The following is a 21,323-nucleotide window of genomic DNA, read 5'->3' as shown; positions in this document are numbered from 1 at the left end:
GTCGGAGCTTTTGAAATCTGCATCCTTGAAGAGTTGCAGTCATCGATCTAGAAGAATCGGTGCCCCTCAACTTCCTTGGAGGCCTAGAAGAGCAACCAATGGAGTTTCTATCTTTTCCTATTCTGTTCGTTATTTCCAACCCAATTTCGACCATCTTACAGTGCTTATTTCAGAAAACCCAAAACTGAGAAATTGTAGATCCAGAAGTCTTTGTTCATTTGGATTTGGAATCAGGTCGATCCGATCTGTATCAACAAAGATACGACTGTTCTCCTGAGCTTGCGCAGTGCTGAAATTTCTGTTCGTCCCGTTTCTTGTGCGCAAGTCACTCTCCCGATCCTGCTGTTTGAGAAAGCCTACCCTAGGCTTGCATCATTTGGTATCAGAGCTTTGGAGGAGAGGACAATGCCTCCAAGACAAGCTAGACGTCGTGGCGGCAGAACCGTTCCCCTCAATGAATTGCACACACTCGCTGAGAATATGCAACAACAAATTGATGAATTGACGCAAGAAGTTCAGCGTTTGAGGATTGAAGCAAATAATTCTCCACCCCGTTCCAGGACTGAAGATTCCCATGGTGACTCTTCCTCTTCGGAGAGTGTTCAATCTATTCACGATCGGAGGCATGTTCGACATCGTTTACAACATATTCGTGAGCCGATTGGGAAAAGGAAGTCAAGAAAGATGTTCCAGAATTTACAGGTAATGAGTCTCCGATGAAATTGTTGATTGGCTAACACTTGTGAATGAGGTGTTTGAGCATCGAAATGTTCCGGAGAATCGTCGCGTTGGGATCATTGCTATGCCATTCCGAGGCAAGGCGATTGCTTGGTGGAGACGTGAAAAACAAACTCGCCAAGCCGTTGGCAAAGCACCAATCACTTTGTGGAGAAAGATGGAGGGCAAGATTCAAAAATATTTTCTCCCCAAAGGATATAAGAGAGAGCTCTATCAACGGTACCAAAATCTAAAACAAGGTACACGAACGGTGGACCAATACACCAATGAATTCAATGAGTTGGTGATTCATAACAATATCCAAGATCCGGAGGAGGTGCTTGTGAACAAATACTTGACGGTCTTCAATTTTACATTCAAGACGCCTTGGAAGTCCTCGACATTTGGGACTTAGGAGATGCACACCAACGGGCACTCAAAATAGAGCGCTCTCGTTCTCAAAGACAACAATATGCTAGTAAGCCTTCTACTCAGCCCCATGTTTCGAAGCAACCTGCTATGTCCGAAATACGTTGCTATTCTTGTGGGGAGTTGGGTCATCGTGTTAGCAATTGTCGAATCAATAAGAATCGACCAGCCGATAAAGCCTTTTTGGTGGATGATGATTCTGATGAGAATGCTGAGAATCCACTTGAAGAGGAGTTGAAAAATGATGAAGAAGCTGCGGATGATGAACAAATAGTGCATACCGACACCGGCGAACTTCTTATGGTGAGGAAAATTTTCCTACTCCTCGAGACGACACCGGAGATAGGTGGTTGCGTACCAATATTTTTCATTCTGCTTGCACAATCATGGGAAAGGCGTGTCAATTAATTATTGACTCTGGTTGTTGTGAGAATATAATTTCTGAAGTAGCGGCAAACAAGCTGAAGTTGGAATTAAAAACGCACCCTACGCCTTATAAAATGTTGTGGTTGAAGATAGGTGCTGAGGTAACTGTTTCAAAACGATGCCTAGTTAATTTGTCCATTGGTTCTGTTTATAATGACAATATATGGTGTGATGTTCTACCGATAGATGCTAGTCACATTATTCTTGGTCGACCATGGCAATTCGATAAGAGGACTATACATGATGGTTATCGAAATACATATTCTTTTGAAGGAGGCAAGAAGATTACGTTGGCACCTAGTAGGGTGGAAGATTCTTCTGATGATGATGGTGAGAATTCGAGGACGAATTCTTTTAAAGATGGGGAGGATGATGCAGCCCACATTAAAGACCAACTCTCTCGACCAAAAAGATCAGCCCGCATTCAAGCTCGACGAAACCGAGAAGCTGTATCGACATCTTAAGTCCATCCCGGAAGCTTGAAAGACACCTTGGAAGCTCGCGTGACACTTTTACTAGTTTATAGTTTCCATGCCCTTTACTATATCTCCTAGTTTCAATGCTCCTTTATTTCTCCTAGTTTCATTGCTCTATCTTTATTTCTTTGATGATATAAGCCCAATTTCTTGTAGAAGACAGATGACTTTTGATGAATGAAAAAAAAAACTTTGCTTGAAGCAAGTATCATGAACCTTGTAGAGTTCAACCCTTGAAAACCTAGAAGAGTTTTCACTCCATCCTTAAAAGAGTCGGAGCTTTTGAAATCTGCATCCGTGAAGAGTTGCAATCATCGATCTAGAAGAATCGGTGCCCCTCAACTTCCTTGGAGGCCTAGAAGAGCAACCAACGGAGTTTCTATCTTTTCCTATTCTGTTCGTTATTTCCAACCCAATTTCGACCATTCTAAAGTGCTTATTTCAGAAAACCCAAAATATAGAAATTGTAGATCCAGAAGTCTTTGTTCATTTGGCTTTGGAATCAGGTCGATCCGATCTGTATCGACAAAGATACAACTGTTTTCCTGACCTTGCGCAGTGCTGAAATTTCTGTTCGTCCGTTTCTTGTGTGCAAGTCACTCTCCCGATCCTGCTGTTTGAGAAAGCCTACCCTAGGCTTGCATCATGCACGCAGCTGAAGGGCCAGCATATGTTCCCATAGTTGCGTGGGGTACAAGACAGGATGCGACTCGTTCTGACGGGTTGTCAAGTAGGCCAACTAGAGTCGCTAGTTCTGAAAATGCAGCCAACGGTGTATGGCTTTTTGAATCGAGGACCGAGCCCGGAGATAGGGAAGAGGCGAAACATGACTTCCCCTGTTAGATTCCTGCTTTTAGTGGCCTAACAAAATGGCTTGAGAGAGTGAAGACAACGGTGAAATAGCACTAAAGGCGACGAATACAGTCCTCGTCAGGAACAGCGCTAAAGGTGGCAATTGAGAGATGATGACAGAGTGGTAAAGAAGGTAACAAGGGCGGCGGAGCAACGATGACGGGCAATGATAGGTTTAGACATAAATTGTTGTCAATAATAAAGACATCGTTTATTGACTAATCATTTTAAGCAATACATGCGATCATTTTAAGGAAATTATTTTTTAAATCATTTATTTATCATGAAATAAATATAGAAAGCATATTAATTGTCCCAAAACATTTTGAATGATCTCGTATTATCGACCTAAGGCACAAGCCGTTTGCAAGTGACTGGTTCCAATGGGTTTGAGGTCACGAGCTAAAGTTCCATTTTGAATATCAAAACCCAAGAAGAGCTTCATTAGTTTCCCAGAATGCCTGAGGAATTGTAACCTAAAATCTCAACTAGAACGTTGTCATTTATGCGTTCAACCTTTGGTAATACCCAAGAGAGAATTGTAGTAAAGGGAGAACTTTAGCTGAAGCCCAACACGCATGAGCGTTGATAATCATCTGTAAACAAGAAAAGTATGTGCTGGCTGACACATTCTGCATCGATGCAACATTCTGCTCGTTTTCTTCTTCATAAGACCCAGAACTTCTTTTTTATCAAGAAAAGAAAACAAAAGAACAGAGCCAAAAGCATCTTTATCTACCGAACACACCCTGCTCCCCAAACTTATCTCCAGTACACATATAGGGAGTTTCGAGATCTAAGACCCTATAACAAGGAGAATTGCAGAGAACACCATTTATTTATTTTTATTTTTATTTTTTTTAAAGTCCAGGGTCCACTTTCTTTTATATCTTTCAAGTCAAGTTGCCACCATGAAGCCCCACCATTAGTGATCACAAAAAGCACCATCAAAACTGTACCAGCCGCCATTGCAGGATCATGGATCTCGGACGCCTCCAGAGTGAATGCACCACCCCTTTACAGGTAGGCTCTCTCTCTCTCTCTCTCTCTGGGTAAAACTCACCGAGCAAAAGCAATGGCGAGAAGAAGGGTTATCTAAGAAAGAAGGTCTTAGGGAAGGAAACAAATGTATAATAAGAAGTTACGTCAGGTGTTAGAAAAAAATAGAGATAAGCAAAGATAACAGGGAGAGAATGGGCTATAGAGAGGGTTTGCACGAAAAATCAAATTAAGTTGGCATAAAACTAGCCGGTAGGTCACTTAACACCTCAGTGGCCGATTGCCACATCCCTGGGGCTGCTGCCAGACTACAGATAATTCTCACCCTTTTAGTGATATATCTGAACCTGCAGAATCTCTTTTGAAATACGCAATTTTAATTCGAGAAGATCGATGCATTCAAAGAAGATCAAAGAAAGCATTCAGCTCTGAGGGTGGCAGAGAGATGAGGCTGTTTTCTAGTTAAGAAGAAAAGTAAGAACTGTATAAATCATGAGACTGGGATGCCACAAGGTCGATATCAAGACATTTGTTTTGGAGAATAGCAGACTGTATAATGATACAGACCGTGAGTTTATGGCCTTAAAGACCTCCCAAAATTACAGCAAACTTGATACAAATCATCTCATCTGCATCATTTTTATGATATTGAGTCCTGCAAGTTCAGTGTATTAGATTGCCTCTTGTTCTCTTGAAAGGCTAACTATTCATGATAAAGCCAACAGCTAAGATATAACATCATTAGAAATCTCTGTCAAAGAAATTCTTTTTCCCTGGCAAGATTCAAGCCCGACACTTCAATAGACAACCACTGATGATTGGAGGTCACGATCCACCTTGAAGTGAGCAATGGAAGAATCTCTTGACCTGCAATCATTGATAGCTTGTGTTATTAGGAAGAAAGATAAACCAAAAGAAAATGCACTGGGATTAAGACAGTGGGTGCTGAAGTTGAAGTTAGTATCCACCTCTTTGAAAGAAAGCAACAGCAAAAAATTCCCTTAATGCTCTTTCTTCTGATTCAAATGACACTATGTGACTCAGTAGCAGCCAATTATTTGCAAGCTCTTCAGTAATCCCCACAGGATCCATTATAAAATGGTCTGACTCATCTGGAACACGCCTCTCTTCACTGTTGGACAAAATCAAATGCAAATCCATGACTTAGACCTTAGACAGACAGATCGATTTTATACAGGAATCAATCAAAGATTACCTTGGTAAGCAGTTCAAGAAACACATGGGCAGGTCCCGATAAAGGGTTGAATATTAAGGTGCGGCATGGCAGGGCATAAGGAAAAGGATACTCTTCACTTTATCTTTTGCAGCTTCTCTTGAAAGAAAGGTCATCACATCCTCAGATCCTCTCAATCCAGAAAACCAAAGTACTCAGAAATTCAACAAGAAAATTTTCAACCTACATTTATCAATGAATTACGAAAAAGGCCCTAGTTGTCAGAGCCATGCTGGCATTCCAATGTATTCAAGGTAAAAGGATAAAGAAAATGTCATATGAAAGCAGAAGCATCCCAGTTTTTTAATCAAAGGCAGATTAAATCTGGAGTACCTGATGAACTAAGCTCATGTATAAGGGATATTAGTTGCAAGCAAGAAGCAGATGGCCCATCGCATTCTTGAAGGGCAATTAGGATGTTTCAAAGCTTCTGTTGTCTTGGCATCAGAAAATGTAGCGTGCCAACGTTGCAGTTAGAGAAAATCCTGAGAACATCAAAGCTATCAGAAGCACAGGGAGAAAAAATCCGGGTCGACATATCTGGTTACAAAAGACAATAAATAAGAAAAAAGAAGGAATTCAAAAGTAGCATATAAGCAAATACAAAGGGATCACTTGTACCTGAAATCTTTGTGGCCAAATACATAATAAAGTACTAAAACCCAGGCAATAAGCCCAGAAAACCTCCAATTTCTGGACATGATGACGCTGGCTGAGGAGAATGCAAAAAAGTAAAAAGCATCACTGTGACTCCCTGAGTAAAGTACCAGTGCCACTTGTGTGTTCCATAGTAGTCGCCACCGAAAGAAAGAAAATTGAACATGAAAAAGTTCACAAATACTAAAACCCATGAGCCATGCACTGGTTGATCAAGTAAAGTCGCCAGTCCAAGCACCAGCGCCCTATATAGTACAATAGAAGCATAAATCAATCGCGTAAAATGCATCAACAGTTGCATGCCATCAAATGGCCACACGTACCAGAAAGGAAAGATGCATGATTACCCACCCAACAGGAAGAACCTCCAAACAAATGAATCTTATTCTGTCACGGGCCAAAGAAAGCTCTAGAAGGCATGGCACTTGTTGGTCGAATTACACATGCAAATGCTGCCACTACCAAGCCCCATATCCTCGTCAATGAGGCATCAAGTGCAAGATGAAATTCTCAAACACGGCCAGTAATACAGCCCCATGATTGTAAGGACAGTTTCCAAACTAGTTGACAATGTCCATGTAATGCAGAAGAACATAAACCAGTTTGTCAACTCAGAAAATAACTGACAGAAAGTTAAGGTCGATATTGTTAAACTTCAAGCTGAAAATTCCACAAATCAACAATTTTGGTATGAAGGAGATGATATAGATGCTGCAAATCGTAATAGCAAATGGACACCACCCATCTAGCGACGCAATTGCCAAAAATAAGGCGAGAGATTTTATATAAGTAGAGATCACCAACTGCAGAAAATATTGACTGGAGCAGCCTTGGAGCCTTCATCTGCAAAGCAAGAAAAGCAGCTTCGCATAAAATAGATGACAGCAAGAATATTGATCGCTTGTGTTATCCATCAAACTTATGATGGAAAAAGTTCTAGTTTCCAGGATTTACCATGAACTGAGGTTTATCAAGAAAAAGTACTGCTAGAACCTTGTAAAGAAGAGCAAATATCACTGGCAAGCTTTGGAAGTTGCTCTTCTTTAAAAGGTTCTAGCAGTACCTGTTCTTGATCATTTATATAAAGAACTTTGAAATGTACATCCTGAGTAACTCTAGCAACAAAAAATATGTATGAAAGATGTAGCTATAGAATTAACGGAGGCTAACTTACCCAAATGCAAGACAATGTACAACTTCCAGAGCTTGCCAGTGCTCATCCAGGTCGAAATATGTCTGTACAAGAAAAGAATTCAAACTCATTCAGCCAAGCATAGCAAAAACACTCTCTTTTCCGATAAGAACAGATATGATTCTTCTAATTTTTCTTCAGGAGGGTCTTTCAAATCCTGCAATACTTGTCCACCACCAGCAGTAGCGGAAACATGATGTCTCTGTCGCATGGTCGCTGCAAATGCACAGATAGTGATCATATTGCACATAGGTTAGCAAAACTATAGAGAATGATGATCAGAGTTCGATCAGACATAGCTATGAACAAAAAATAAACAAAATGAAAGTGCATTCACCATCACAATCAGAGTAACAAATAAATGGTTTGGCTAAAACTACCATTATATCTCTTTCAGCTGGGAAATGAATCACCTTCCACAACAGTTTTGCATGGATAGCCAATGAAAGAAAATTATATATGCGCGTTATTGGCATTTTCAAATCCATATTCTCTAACCTCAACCATGCTAAAAGTTACTTGAATTCTATTCATATGATATTTGGAGAACAATCCTTCACATTGGCATGACATAACTGATATAGACATGACAGAAACATTGCAAGCTCATCCACAGTTGGTTTTCTCCTGCAAGATCATCTTTTGTTTGCCTTCTCACTTAACCCAACAGAGATGGATCCAATTCAAATTGCAGACAGCTTCAAAAGCTGAACTTTAACATGCAATGTTGGATTGTGCAGCGGGAGATGCCCAGATCACGAAATGGGCGTCTGTAGAGGAAGGGAGGAGGGCAAATGGGGAAGGAGACATTACACGGCGAGGTCAAATTGAGGTAGCGGCAGCTTCACGAGGAAGAACAGAGAGTGAATTAACAGGGACTGGAGAGAGAGAGAGGGCTAGCGAGTATCCTCCAACAATCTTTCCATTAAAAAAAATCATATTTAAAAAAAAAATTCAATGTATTGATACGATCCCTTCTGTAAATTAATTTTCTAATCAATGATTTCCTTTTGATATCTGATGATTCAAATATTTGATTTTGGTGAAGTTAAAAAGGGATTTTTGCTTAGTCTTTCAAACGTGAATTTTTTTGCATCTACATAACGCATTTGTACATCTGCTAATCATATGTAAATTGGTCCGTTGACATTTTATCATTGTACGTGTTCATTGTAACAAACCGATGTATTAATTGAATTCCTAAGTTCTCTATCCACTACAACGTTACTCGAACAAAAATAAAATCACAAAAGAAGCTACTTTACTAAATAAACAGATTGAAAATTCTGGTGTACTCTGATTTGCATATTCTTTTCATTAGCGTCATAAAAATTGCAATGCTAATAACTAGAACAATTTGAAAACATTATGTATTATTTACCCTTCTCGAGATGGTTTCAAGTACAAAGTTCATTTATTTACTGTCACCGCAAATTGCAAAATCATAGGCTTTTAAAAAGGAAATTATTTTTCTGGTTTCAAGAAAAGCGGCTATATTCGAAATTACTAAAAATAGGGGGGAAAAGTAGTAGCATTTATGAATATAAATGGAAAATAAAATTGTCAACCTAGAAACGATTTTTGTTAAGCCAACTAGATCTTTCCTGTCCTTACAACAAACAGTCTCAAAAAGCCATTATCATCTAGGAACCTAGTAGTTGACCGAAAAGATCTAGAAACCTAGTTTGTTCTTGGGCCGAAAATTTAGAAACCTAGTTGAAACGAAGTCCTAACGTCCATTTCCAGTAAAAACTCGACAATTGGTAACGGAATTTATTGACATCCACCAAAATTCATTCGCAGCTACCCGTAATTCACCGTCTTTCAGTTTTAGCACCTCATCCATGTTCTCAACCCAAGATAGAAACTTTGAATGGAAAGTCATAACTGGGTATTCGGTATCGCCATGCAAACTGCAGACTTTTGCAGAATAGAAAAGCTGAACGTTCTTCATTGTCATGACCCAGAAAGCTTAAGGGAGGAAAGAAGACTCTTGTTTTGGTTTTTTCGCGGGTTGATGAGATGGGTTCTAAAACTACCTCTACAGACCTTGGTAATGATACTTTAGCGTACACCATATGTCCATACTTGCCTCCCAGAGTCAATTCAGATGGCATTTGGGGGTACCTTTTCGATCGCGTCAGCAATCCTCTGAATTACTCGTTGACTCGCCTGAACTTGGAGCTGATTACGGTGTTCCTCGTCACTGAAGCTTGTCATTTCGTGCTTAAGCGGATTGGAATGACAAAGCTGGTCTCGCAGATTCTCGTAAGTTCAGATTTCGACGTCCTTTTACTGCTTGTATGCAATGGTTAACGAGCTTGTTTCTTGATTAGAGCAGGTGGTGGAGGAGATAAATTTCGGTTTTATTTGATTGGGTTGAGGGGGGGGTGGTTTCATTCTCACGTAGTGTCTGGAAAAAAAAGTTTCACAAATTAAGAATGATTTGTTATCTTCTCTGCTCTTGATTAGCAGATAGAGGCAAGAACACTGTCTAGATAAAGTACTTTCTAATGGTCAGAGATGAGCCTTGGCGAGTTTTGATGGTTCCGGCTATGGCAAAGCTATACAAAACTATGGTTTTCAAAAGACTTCTCGACATGATGCTCGATGAAAAGTCCGCATGTGGTTAGACATGTGAAGTCATTCAGGACTCTCTATTTACTGTAGTGTCTCCCAGGAAGTCCATTGAAATCTACTGTATTCTTCAATGGCAGGGATGGATGCAATGCTTTTTCCACTTATTTATTCTGTTTCATAAATTAAGCAGAATCTTTTTCTTTCCCTGAAATGAATAAGCGGCTGATGAGGGTGCGGGATTTCTTCATCTTGTTTTTGTGAACCAGGCTGGTATAATCCTCGGCCCCAATATGTTTGTCCACCTCAGTGGGAAAGATGTGAGGATTCTCTTCACTATTGAGAGCCAGGAATTGGTTGATACCATTACTCATTTCGGTTACCTAGTTTTTATTCTCTTAACGGGCGTGAAGATGGACGTCAACATGGTTCTGCTGACAGGAAAAAATGGTCTGTACACTGGCATAGCATCATTGTTGACGCCATTGGTGTTCGGACTATCAGGTGTGGTAAATTTCAGTGCTTCGAGGCGGCTTCCTCGAGAGCATAAATTTGCTCTAGTTAATTTTGTCGCCTTGCAGTCTATAACACCATTTCCCATCGTTTCTTGCCTTCTCGATGACCTCAAAATCTTGAACTCGGAACTCGGCCGGCTAGGACTGTCTTCTGCACTGATCAGTGATGTACTCAGCATGTTTCTGCAAGTCATTACCACCTTGGCCATTGGTGGAGTTGGGCATGGAAAGCTTAAGCAAGCTTCAGGAACATTTGCGGGTGTCCTCCTGTACCTTGTTTTCGTTGTCAAAGTGATTCGGCCAGCAATGAATTGGATCATTAGACGAACTCCGGAAGGCAGACCGGTCAACAATGGGTACGTCTATGCCATAATCCTGTACTTTGTTGCCTCTACGGTGATATTCCAATTGGTGGGGATCCCCAGTTTCTTCGCGCCATTTATTCTGGGTTTAGCCATTCCTGATGGCCCGCCATTAGGAGTCTCCTTAGTGGAGAAGTTAGATTGCTTCACTTCGGGTGTGCTTTTGCCTCTTTTCATTACTACGAGGGTGATGAAGGCCAACTTTGCAGACATCCAATACAGCAGCGACTTCCTTCAGGTTAGCAGCATAATCACCGCAATAGTAGTCGTGGCGAAATTCATAGGCTCTATGATTCCTTCAATAGTCTTGAAGATACCTAAACGAGACATGTTGGCCCTTGCTTTCATAATGAGCAGCAAAGGCGTGGTCGACTTGGTTGCAGTGAGCTTCGTCAGAGACAATAAGGTATTCCATATATCAGTGAAAATGCATTTTCATGTCCCGTCTCATATCCAATTTTCTATGGAACTCTGGATTCTGTGATTTGAAGAGCATGGACTCTTTCAGCAACTTCTCTTTTTGGTGTGTGATCTTTTCAGAATCTCTCTCAATGAAACTGCATTTTGGACATCCACTGAAAAACAAGGAAAAATCACCAAAGGAGTTCATTGCTGGTTCTTTACACTAATTGTCTTTTCTTTCTCTATTTCTTTGCATCTCTGCAGATTCTGACCAATGACATCTACTCTTTCATGGTTGTGGTCATCTTGGCGATCGCAATCATCACTCCATATGGCGTGAAGTACTTCTATGACCCTTCCAGGAAATATGCAGGCTACCAGCAGAGGAACATCTTGCATCTGAAACCCAATGCCGAGCTCCGAATTGTCGCCACCATTCATCGACCTGATAATGTTGCAGCGATCCTCAACTTATTAGATGCCACTTGTCCCACCAAAGAACGACCCATCGCCCTCTATGGCCTCCACCTCATCGAGCTGGTCGGCCGAGCCACTCCTCTCTTTATTTCTCATAGGATGCAGAGGAGGGTTCTCATCAAAAACTCGTACTCCGAGAACATCATCGCGGCCTTCAGCCACTACGAGCAAGACCACTGGGGCACCATATCAGCAAACGTCTACACAGCAATCTCCCCGCCAAGGTTGATGAACGAGGACATATGCATGTTGGCACTTAACAAGCTCGCCTCCCTCATAGTACTACCCTTTCACCGTAAATGGTCCGAGGATGGGTCCCTGGAATCAGAGGACAAAAAGCTGAGGATGCTGAACAGCAGTGTTCTTGAGAGGGCTCCTTGCTCGGTGGGTATATTAGTGGACCGTGGTTTCTTAGGAGGCTCCAATTCGCTGGTGTCGTCAGCTCAGTCACCACTTCGAGTGGCCATGATCTTTCTCGGAGGCAATGACGACAGGGAGGCATTGACTCTGGCTAAGCGCATGGCAAGCGGTGCAAACATCACTCTCGAAGTCATCCACATCACCCACCATTCAGACAAAGGCATTTCCAACTGGGAAAAGATGTATGATTCTGAAGTCTTAAAGGATGTCAAGAGCGGTAGCATTGGTAGCAGGAATGTTTCGTACAGAGAGGAGATGGTGGATGACGGACCTAACACTGCACTGATAATAAGACCTATGGGGAACAAGTATGACCATATTATAGTGGGGCGGCGCCAGAGAGAAGCGTCCCCTCAGACATCGGGACTTCACGAATGGAGTGAATTCCCTGAGCTTGGGGTCATTGGAGACCTGCTCGCTACAACAGATATCATAGGAAGTTTTTCGGTCTTGGTCATTCAACAACAGAAGGTCTAGCTAGCCTCAAAAAGCAAAGGCTGTTCGTCTACTCGGGATCCATCTAGCAATGTTATATCTCTCAAAATTTTCAACTGAGGTCAAGGAGTATAGCTGACATTCTGCAGGCCACGTTTCCTTGTTAGATTTATTTAGAACATTTCTATTTCCTGCTGAATCTTAATCATTAACAACTATAGACAATTAAGATTTTGAAATTTCACCAAGTTGCTGCGTATTGAGGTGGGCATACTGCAGAACAATATGCTTTGTGAAGCTGGTTCATCATTCTAGGACGATACTTGTCAGAACATTTATTTCTCTTTCATTTCATTAGCTTGCTTTGACTGAGTTTGGCTCTCTCTTGAAACTGATCAGGCTGCCGCTGTAGAAATCTAGATCAGAAATAGTTGCACGAGGCACTGTTATGCATCAAATCTATCGAGACTAGTGTGATAATCACATCGAAAGCAGTCATATTCTCTCAAAATTTTCTGGAACAATTCAGAAAGCATTTCAAAACACAATAGGTGGAAAATCAAGCATCAAATGATGAACCTAGTGGCAGGATGTGCCGGATGAAACAACACTTCATGCTTTTTGGCAACTGGAACAAGCTTTGACAGATTGATATGAAAAATAATAGAAGCTTTAATAGATGAATAGACATTGCTTGACAAAGATTATAAAGTAATATATATTTCATGCGAGTGGTTGCAATCACTCTTTTCAACAACTTTTGGTGAGGGAACAAAGTTTAGAGGTCACCGTAAGAATAACATCGAATGCCCTTGGATGACTGGTAATTAATTACAATATACCTTGATAAATTTACAAAATCTTCCCATTGGGAAGTCATAATTCATAGATTGAAGGCAGACCTGTCCACAGAAAGTCTCTGAGGCTGTCCAAGAAATCCAGCTTGCAATGCAGTTTCGTCGCTTTCTTAAATTAAGTCACCTTTCATGTGTAAATTTTTAGCCAGTTCATTATCCACAGCAACGTGGACATTCAAATCAGTCATACCTGCAAAACACGGAACGATATACAACACCAAGATAGATGAATGCCATTCATGTCATGTATTATGACAGAGAAACATGCCACCCAAAACAACGGTAATGTGCGAAAGTTACATGACAACGCAATTTTTCACATAAAGCGGAGTTCCACCAGCGGGAACGATGCGTTTTATACGACTCCCATGAACAACCAAAGCAACCTGGAAAGAGCGGAGGTAGGGTGAAAACAAGCTAGCTTAACCCATCAATCAAATTCCAGAGGAGGTAAATCTGAAAACCAAGGCTCATTAAGTATAGTTGAACAGGAAACTCGCAATAAATACTAACCGTTCCCATTTTATAGTCGGCATCCTTCATCTGTACTTCAATTTTTCACCAAGTAAAAATCAAAGACGTAGGGAATCATCATTAAAATCCGGATTATGGAAGCTAGTGAGTCTTTGCCCCTGTTCTAAGATGTACCAAGCTTCCCGGGAGGAGTTCCCAGTGACAAACAGTAAAATATGTTAATATAATAGTTATTTCTTTTTGCACATGTTGCTGATTTGGTTTTTCAGTTATTAGAGTTAGGGAGTTATGTGTGTTGGTTATCCTAGTTTTTAGGTGTTAGTAAGGCAAGTGCTTTATGGAGAACATGGGTAGTTATAGTGTGTTTTACGTTATGTATTTTGTCTTTTGTAAAAGACTTGGTTGCTTTGTATGTAAGATGAAGTTTCAGCCTCATCTATCCTCCCTCTAGCAATTTAACAGTGGTATCAGAGCCTGAGAGAAACATGAGAGTTTAAAAAAAAAATCGTGAGAAAATTGCAGTAGCAATATTTCCAATGGCCACCGACAATTTTGTTCAACCAGCAATTCCACGCTTTGATGGTCACTATGATCATTGGAGCATGCTGATGGAGAATTTTTTACGATCAAAGGAGTATTGGTCGGTTGTCGAATATGGAATTCAAGAGCTACCAGTGGGCATGGCTTTGACAGATCCTCAGAAAGCAGAATTGGAAGCTAGAAAGTTGAAGGACCTGAAGGCAATTTTTTTTTTTCAGGCTATCGATCGTCCCATCTTGGAGACTATTCTTTGCAAAGAAACTTCCAAGGATATTTGGGATTCTATGAAGAAGAAATATCAAGGCTCTATTAGAGTGAAGCGTGCACCGCTTCAAGCCTTGAGAAAAGATTTTGAGACACTAGCAATGAGAAATGGAGAATCTGTCACTAGTTATTGTGCCAGAACAATGGAGATCAACAACAAAATGCGATTCCATGGCAAGAAGATGGACGATGTCACCATTGTAGAGAAGATTTTGCGCTCCTTGACACCAAAGTTTAATTATGTTGTCTGCTCAATTGAAGAGTCGAAAGACATAGATGCGCTCTCTCTTGATGAATTGCAAAGCTCCTTATTGGTCCATGAACAGAAGATGAACAGAAGTTCAATAGTAGAGGAGCAAGCGTTGAAGGCTTCTACCAATACTCATTCCACTAATTTCAGAGGAAGGGGTAGAGGTAGAGGTAGAGGAAGGGGAGAACGAGGAAATAGAGATGTTGGCAGGAATTTCAAAGCCAATAATGACCAATTTCAAGGCAAATGTAGAGGACGGGATCCTAACAAATCCAAGGTAGAGTGTTTTAGATGTCATAAATTTGGTCATTATGCATCTGAATGTTATGCTAGGCTGCCTAATAATAAACAAAAGGCAGAGAGTTCAAATTTTGTTGAAAAAAAGGAAGCAGAAACGTTGTTGATGGCTGTTCAAGATGAAAAGGAGCGCGAGTCAAATATTTGGTATGTGGATACAGGTTGCAGTAATCACATGAGTGGAAGTAAGTCTTCTTTTTCTCATCTAAATGAAGATTTTCATTCCACCGTGAGTTTTGGGGATCATTCTACTGTGAAAGTGATGGGAAAATGTGATATTAAGATAAGAACCAAGAATGGTTTTGTGGAAACGATCTCTAATGTGTTGTATGTTCCTGACTTGAAAAGTAACCTATTAAGTGCTGGCCAATTACAAGAAAATGGTTATGTAATCACCATTTAGAGGGGTGTTTGTGAAATTTATGATTCCGTTAGAGGTGCTATTGCAGTTGTTCTTATGAATTCAAATAGATTGTTTCCATTAAAGATTGAAAATATTCAGTCTTGTTTGATGGCTGAAAAAAAAGATCCCTCATGGCTTTGGCACTTTCGCTATGGTCACTTGAGTTTTGGTGGATTGAAGACCCTCTAACAGAAAAACATGGTGACGGGTCTTCCTCAAATCAATGTTCCTTCCCAAGTTTGCGAAGAATGTGTTGTTAGCAAACAGCATCATTCTCAATTTTCAAAAGAAAAGTCATGGAGAGCAAATGATGTTTTGCAGTTGGTGCATTCGGACATTTGCGGTCCCATAAATCCATCTTCTAATGGAAGTAAAAGATACTTAATGACCTTCATTAATGATTTTTCCAGAAAAACTTGGGTTTATTTTTTACAGGAAAAATCAAAAGCTTTCTCCACATTTAAAAGCTTCAAAGCTCGTGTTGAAAATGAAACATGAAAGACCATTAAGACTTTTCAAACAGATCGTGATGGTGAATATTGCTCAAAAAAATTTGAAGTTTTTTGTGCAAAGCATGGCATTCGAAGAGAGCTTACTGCTGCATATACACCACAACAGAATGGTGTTTTTGAGAGGAAAAATAGAACCATTCTCAACATGGTGAGAAGTTTATTGGCAAGAGGAAGAGTTCCAAAGACTTTTTGGCTAGAAGCAGTAAATTAGAGTATTCATGTTTTGAACAGAAGTCCAACTTTCGATGTTTAGAATATGACACCTGAGGAGGCTTGGAGTGGGAGAAGACCGGCTGTAGATCATTTCAGAATCTTTGGATGCATCGCATATGCCCATGTCCCAGATGTGAAAATGAAGAAACTTGATGACAAGGCTGAAAAATGTATCTTTCTTGGTGTAAGTGAAGCATCCAAAGCATATAAATTATTCAATCTACTAACAAAGAAGATTATGACTAGCAAGGATGTTGTTTTTGATGAAGAGAACACTTGGGATTGGAATAGGCAGCAGCCTACCCAAGTTCTTTATGACAATGATGTTGAACGGGAGCAAATTTCAGCACCTTATATGCCCCAAAATTCATCAAATACAACTTCTACGGCTGTTGGAATTTCACCAGCAAGCGCTGAAGTCAATGAAGAAGAAGCCCAATTTATTCGCCGCGTTAGAAGAAAGCATGCTTGGATGGAAGATTATGAGGTAACTGGAATTGGAGATTCAATTACTCACTTTGCCTTATTTTCAGACTATGACCCTACAACTTTTGAGAGTGTTGTCAAAGAAAAAAAATGGCGAAAAGCGATGGATGATGAAATTAATTCCATTGAAAGAAATGATACTTGGGAGTTATCCGATCTTCTGGATAGACAAAAAACCATTGGTGTAAAGTGGGTCTTTAAAACAAAACTGAAAGAAAATGATGAAGTTGACAAATACAAAGCACGTTTGGTAGCCAATGGATACAAGCAGCAATATGGAATCGACTATACAGAGGTTTTTTCTCCAGTTGCGAGACATGACACGATCAGATTGGTGGTTGCATTGGCGGCACAGAATTCTTGGCCTATTTTTCAGCTAGATGTCAAATCGGTATTCTTGCATGGATACTTGGAGGAACAGGTATTTGTTGAGCAACCCCCTGATTATGTCAAGATTGGAAATGAGCATAAAGTTTATAGATTGAAAAAAGCTCTTTATAGGCTAAAACAAGCCCCTCGGGCTTGGTATAGTCGTATTGAAACTTATTTTCTTCAAGTTGGTTTTTCAAAATGTCCTTATGAGCATACGCTTTTTGTCAAGATTGGAGATAAAGAGAAAATGCTTATTGCCTGCTTGTATGTTGATGATCTTATATTTACTGGAAGTTGTGATGGCATGTTTGAAGAATTCAAAAAATCTATGATGGATGAGTTTGAAATGTCTGATCTTGGTATGATGCATTACTTCCTTGGCATAGAAATGGTACAATCGGATGATGGGATTTTTATTTCTCAAAAGAAATATATGGGAGAAATTTTGGATAGGTTTCAGATGAAGGATTGTAATCCTATAAACACTCTAGTTGAGTTTGGCTTAAAGTTGTACAAAGATCATGGAGGGAGGAAGGTTAACAACACACTCTATAAACAAATTGTGGGCAGTTTGATGTATTTAACTGCAACAAGACCAGACATAATGTATCCTGTGAGTTTAATCAGTAGATATATGGAGAATCCTACACAAATGCATTTGTTAGCTGCCAAGAGAATCCTTTGTTACTTGCAAGGAACTAGAGACTTTGGGCTATTTTACAAGAAGGGTGAAAAGTCCAATTTGTTGGGATTTACTGATAGTGACTATGCAAAAGATCAAGATAATAGGAGGAGCACTTCGGGTTATGCTTTTATGTTTGGAACAGGTGCTATTTCGTGGTCATCAAAGAAGCAACCAATTGTCACATTGTCAAGTATAGAAGATGAATTTGTTGCTGCAACAGCTAGTGCTTGTCAAACTATTTGGCTAAGGAAAAGTCTTGAGGAGTTACAATTCAAGCAACCGAGACCTACTAAAAAATTTTGTGACAATAACTCAGCAATAAAACTCTCCAAGAATCCGGTGTTACATGGAAGAAGCAAGCACATTGATGTGAAGTTTTATTTCTTGAGAGATCTTAGTAATGATGGAACAATTGATCTAATCTACTGCAGGAGTGAAGATCAAGTTGCTGATATATTCACCAAGGCCCTCAAGATGGAGTCATTTGTGAAGCTCAGAAGGTTACTAGGTGTTTGCACGGTGAAAAAAGTCAAGGCTTTAAACTGAATGTTAGCAAACATTAGTTTAAGGGAGGGATTGTTGATATAATAGTTATTTCCTTTTGTACATGTTGCTGATTTGGTTTTTCAGTTATTAGAGTTAGTGGAGTCATGTGTGTTGGTTATCCTAGTTTTTAGGTGTTAGTGGGGGCAAGTGCTTTATGGAGAACATGGGTAGTTATGGTGTGTTTTACATTATGTATTTTGTCCTTTGTAAAAGATTTGGTTGCTTTGTACGTAAGATGAAGTTTCAGACTCATCTTTTCTCCCTTTAGCAATTTAACAAAATATGGATAACTGGGAGACCATATATACAATGAATTAGGAGAAACACGGTCAAAATAAGATGATCAAGTCAGCACATTTGTTTTAGTTGCTGTGTTCTTATGTAATGCATAGTCCAATTAAGAATTTCAGTTCCTAGATTCTGCATTAATGACTACATAATTGCTTCATCATCATAAAAATCCTGGTTTGTATTAATGAAGTCCACCAAAAAGAAAAAAGGCTGCGTTTGGGAGTAGCTTCTCAAGGCTACTTTGAAGCCCCAAGGATCTTTGGGCCAAGTATAGGGTGTTTGGCAAAGAATTTTCAAAGCCCCTTTGCAAAATATCAGCCTTGTGAAGGTTGAAAGCCCAAGGCAGGTGGGGGGCTGCCTTGGGCTTTCAGCATGCCGAAAATGCTGAGGGTGAGGGGCTAAAAAAAAAATTCTTCCCAAATTATCCTCGTTGATTCTTCATTTTCCGGTTTTGCCCTCTCATCATCTTTTTCTTCTTGGGTATTATTCATCTTCTTCACGAAGACCTTGCTCGCGCCGGCCACTATGCCGGCAGCCCTTGACCGCGCCAACACCACCCGCATCGACGACCTGCGAGCCCTCTCTGCTCCACCGCCGTTGCGCCTCCACCAGATCTGAACTCGAGCGGACCCCTGCCCCTTTCGAACCGCACCTACAGCAAATCGCGAAGCTTGCCGCGCAATCTCGCTCGACGACCGCGTCATCGCTGACTGCTGCTCGCCTCCGCCCGACGCCGTCGTCACTCAGCAGCTTGCGACCCAGCGCCTGAGGCCCTCACCGCTCGACTGCTGCTGTCCCGATCTCGCTGCTTCAGTGCCCCGACACCTGCAAATCTGAGCTCGCCTCCGCTCGACGCCGTCGCCGCCCAGCAACCCACGACCCAGCGCCTGACTCCGCCACGCCGGCCGATGCTTCCACTCGTCGTTTGCAGGACCTCTGCCTCAGCAGCTTGCCTCCATCGCGCCTATGCCCACCGTCCTCCGCTTGGTTGCCGACCCCCGCGCCCCGCAGTGACGCTAGTTTTCCCCCTTTGCCGGAGCTCGACTCCACCGCGCCTTTGCACCACCGCACCTTGGCACCACCGCCCATGAGCGGTCGCCGGCAAGGTCCTCCCACAACCCCGATGCCCTTAATCTACGTCGCGGTGGGGCCGCCGGAGGTTGAGGCAGCGTCGCACGACCTCGCCGCCCTAGATCCGGGGTGGCCGGAGGTCATGGCGGCGTCGTGTGACCTCGGGCAGCCTTTGCTGGTGGTCTTGGGGGTCGCTCGATCCCGGATAGCCCTCTCCAATCGTCTCCGGAGCTGCCTGAGTCGATGTCGACTACCGGCGACAAATTTCGATCACCGGCCGTCGTTTACCCTTGCCGATCAATTTTTTTTATTTTTCTTTTGATTATTTTTTTTATCACAAAAGTTCTTTGTAAATGTAATTCCCCCAAACACCATTTGCTTAAAAATACTTCACAAAGGGCTTTCGAATTACAATTTACCAAACATAGTTTGCATTTTGGAAAACACCTTTAGCTCAAAGGTCTTTACATTTTCCTAAAGACTTTCCCCAAAAGCTTTCACAAACGCAACCAAAGTACCTCTGTGTTCTAACCAAATAAAATAAAGTACCTTCTGTGCTCCTAACAAAATTTGACAATTGAAATATGCTTCAGCATCTATATTACAACACCAATATAAAAAGAGAAAGAACTAGAAGTCAGACAAGAACCAACGCAAGTCCCTGTAAAATGAAGCTAGACACATCGTCGAATTACATTTCCTCTAGTTTGAACCAACGAGATCAACTTTCAAGAGGAACAGTACAATAAAGTTTCATTCTTTTCTAGTTAGAACTTGGAAAATTTAGTTCTTAAACATCTTGATCGACAAACTTCAACGAGTTCATCCATTTCACAACTGGCAAAGAGCCCATAATTCACAAATCAATGCCACATTTACTCTTACACCGTTCATCAGCCAATCAGACTTTCATCGACATTCCCAAGATTCACCAGCCAACAGGGTGAAAAAACAAACGAGGCAAGCGCAGTGAGCGACTCGCTTGGATGCCGAAAAAACAGAGGGCTTGAACTTGTAGAAGGATCGGAACAGGGAGACAAGTAGTAGTAGCCCAAAGCTCGTCCTCGGGGAATGCTTCATAGCGAGCACGGTGGGTCGCTGAAACAGGCCTGAACAAAGGTGGCGGTATGCAATGTGAGTGGAAAAGAGAAGTGCAGGGGCGAGTCAATGATGGATGAGATAAGGTCATGGAAGTTGCAGAGATGGAGGAGAAGAAGAGCAGCACCATGTTCGGACAGTTCTTGTTCCCTGGGAAGCTATGGGCCTATGATGTTTAGGCAATTGCTACGATCCAGTTCGAGATTGGTCATGTCCGGTTGGCTCACCAACTTCCATGGGTGCTGTGCTGTTCAGTCTTGAAGTCAAACGTAGGACCACGGTTGTCAAATGAAACAAAAAAACAGAAACGACTTTCTCAAAATAGGATCTGTAAATTGGAAATAAGATTTTTGGGAAATAAGATTTTTGGGGTTTCAGTTGCAAAACAAAAGGGTTTGTTAATATAATTTCATTTTTCCGTCAAACACATTAGCATTTTTCCCTCAATGCTAAACACGGGAAACTTTTTTTTGAAATTAGTAGGATCCAAGAAATTAGAGACTGAGTTTCTTACCTTTTACTAAAAAAAAAAAAAGAAATTAGAGAGTTGAATAAATTTCACTGATGGCCACTGAGTTTTGAATGGTGGTGGTACCAATTTAGCTTTGCAGTAGCACCACATATGAAATTAATCATCTACTAATATGGGGACGAAATTCATTTAGCAAAAGCCTAATAATGGTCTTAAAAAATGAAGTGAGCCTAATACATCAAGACGACACTCTCGAATGACCTTACTTTTGCCGATCGACATAGATAAATAAATAAGTGTCGGACACTTGGAGTGCCAAAAC

At 41.0% G+C, this 21,323-nt stretch overlaps 1 protein-coding gene and 1 pseudogene across 1 annotated transcript; one reads left to right on the top strand and one right to left on the bottom strand.

Annotated features, from left to right (window-relative positions):
- Positions 1 to 4,424: 4,424 nt before the first annotated feature.
- On the bottom strand, positions 4,425 to 7,480 carry LOC104438763 (annotated as a pseudogene).
- A 1,524-nt stretch (positions 7,481 to 9,004) lies between these two features.
- On the top strand, positions 9,005 to 12,212 carry LOC104438762 (cation/H(+) antiporter 4). Its single transcript, XM_010051944.2, has 3 exons — positions 9,005 to 9,250; positions 9,829 to 10,842; positions 11,103 to 12,212. Exons 1-3 carry the CDS (start codon positions 9,005 to 9,007, stop codon positions 12,210 to 12,212), a joined length of 2,370 nt encoding a protein of 789 aa, XP_010050246.2.
- Positions 12,213 to 21,323: the final 9,111 nt, after the last annotated feature.

The sequence above is a fragment of the Eucalyptus grandis genome, chromosome 3, assembly GCF_016545825.1.
Source record: "Eucalyptus grandis isolate ANBG69807.140 chromosome 3, ASM1654582v1, whole genome shotgun sequence".
Classification (NCBI taxonomy): domain Eukaryota; kingdom Viridiplantae; phylum Streptophyta; class Magnoliopsida; order Myrtales; family Myrtaceae; genus Eucalyptus; species Eucalyptus grandis.
Note: the sequence above shows the minus strand (reverse complement) of the source record. Positions and strands in the feature narration are given on the sequence as shown.

What these genes read in the sequence shown, in the direction of transcription:
- LOC104438762 (XM_010051944.2), top strand. Translation starts at nt 9,005, where the DNA reads ATGGGTTCTAAAACTACCTCTACAGACCTTGGTAATGATACTTTAGCG. An exon ending in AGCTGGTCTCGCAGATTCTC is followed by an intron (nt 9,251 to 9,828) that starts GTAAGTTCAGAT and finishes TTTGTGAACCAG; the next exon opens with GCTGGTATAATCCTCGGCCC. An exon ending in GCTTCGTCAGAGACAATAAG is followed by an intron (nt 10,843 to 11,102) that starts GTATTCCATATA and finishes GCATCTCTGCAG; the next exon opens with ATTCTGACCAATGACATCTA.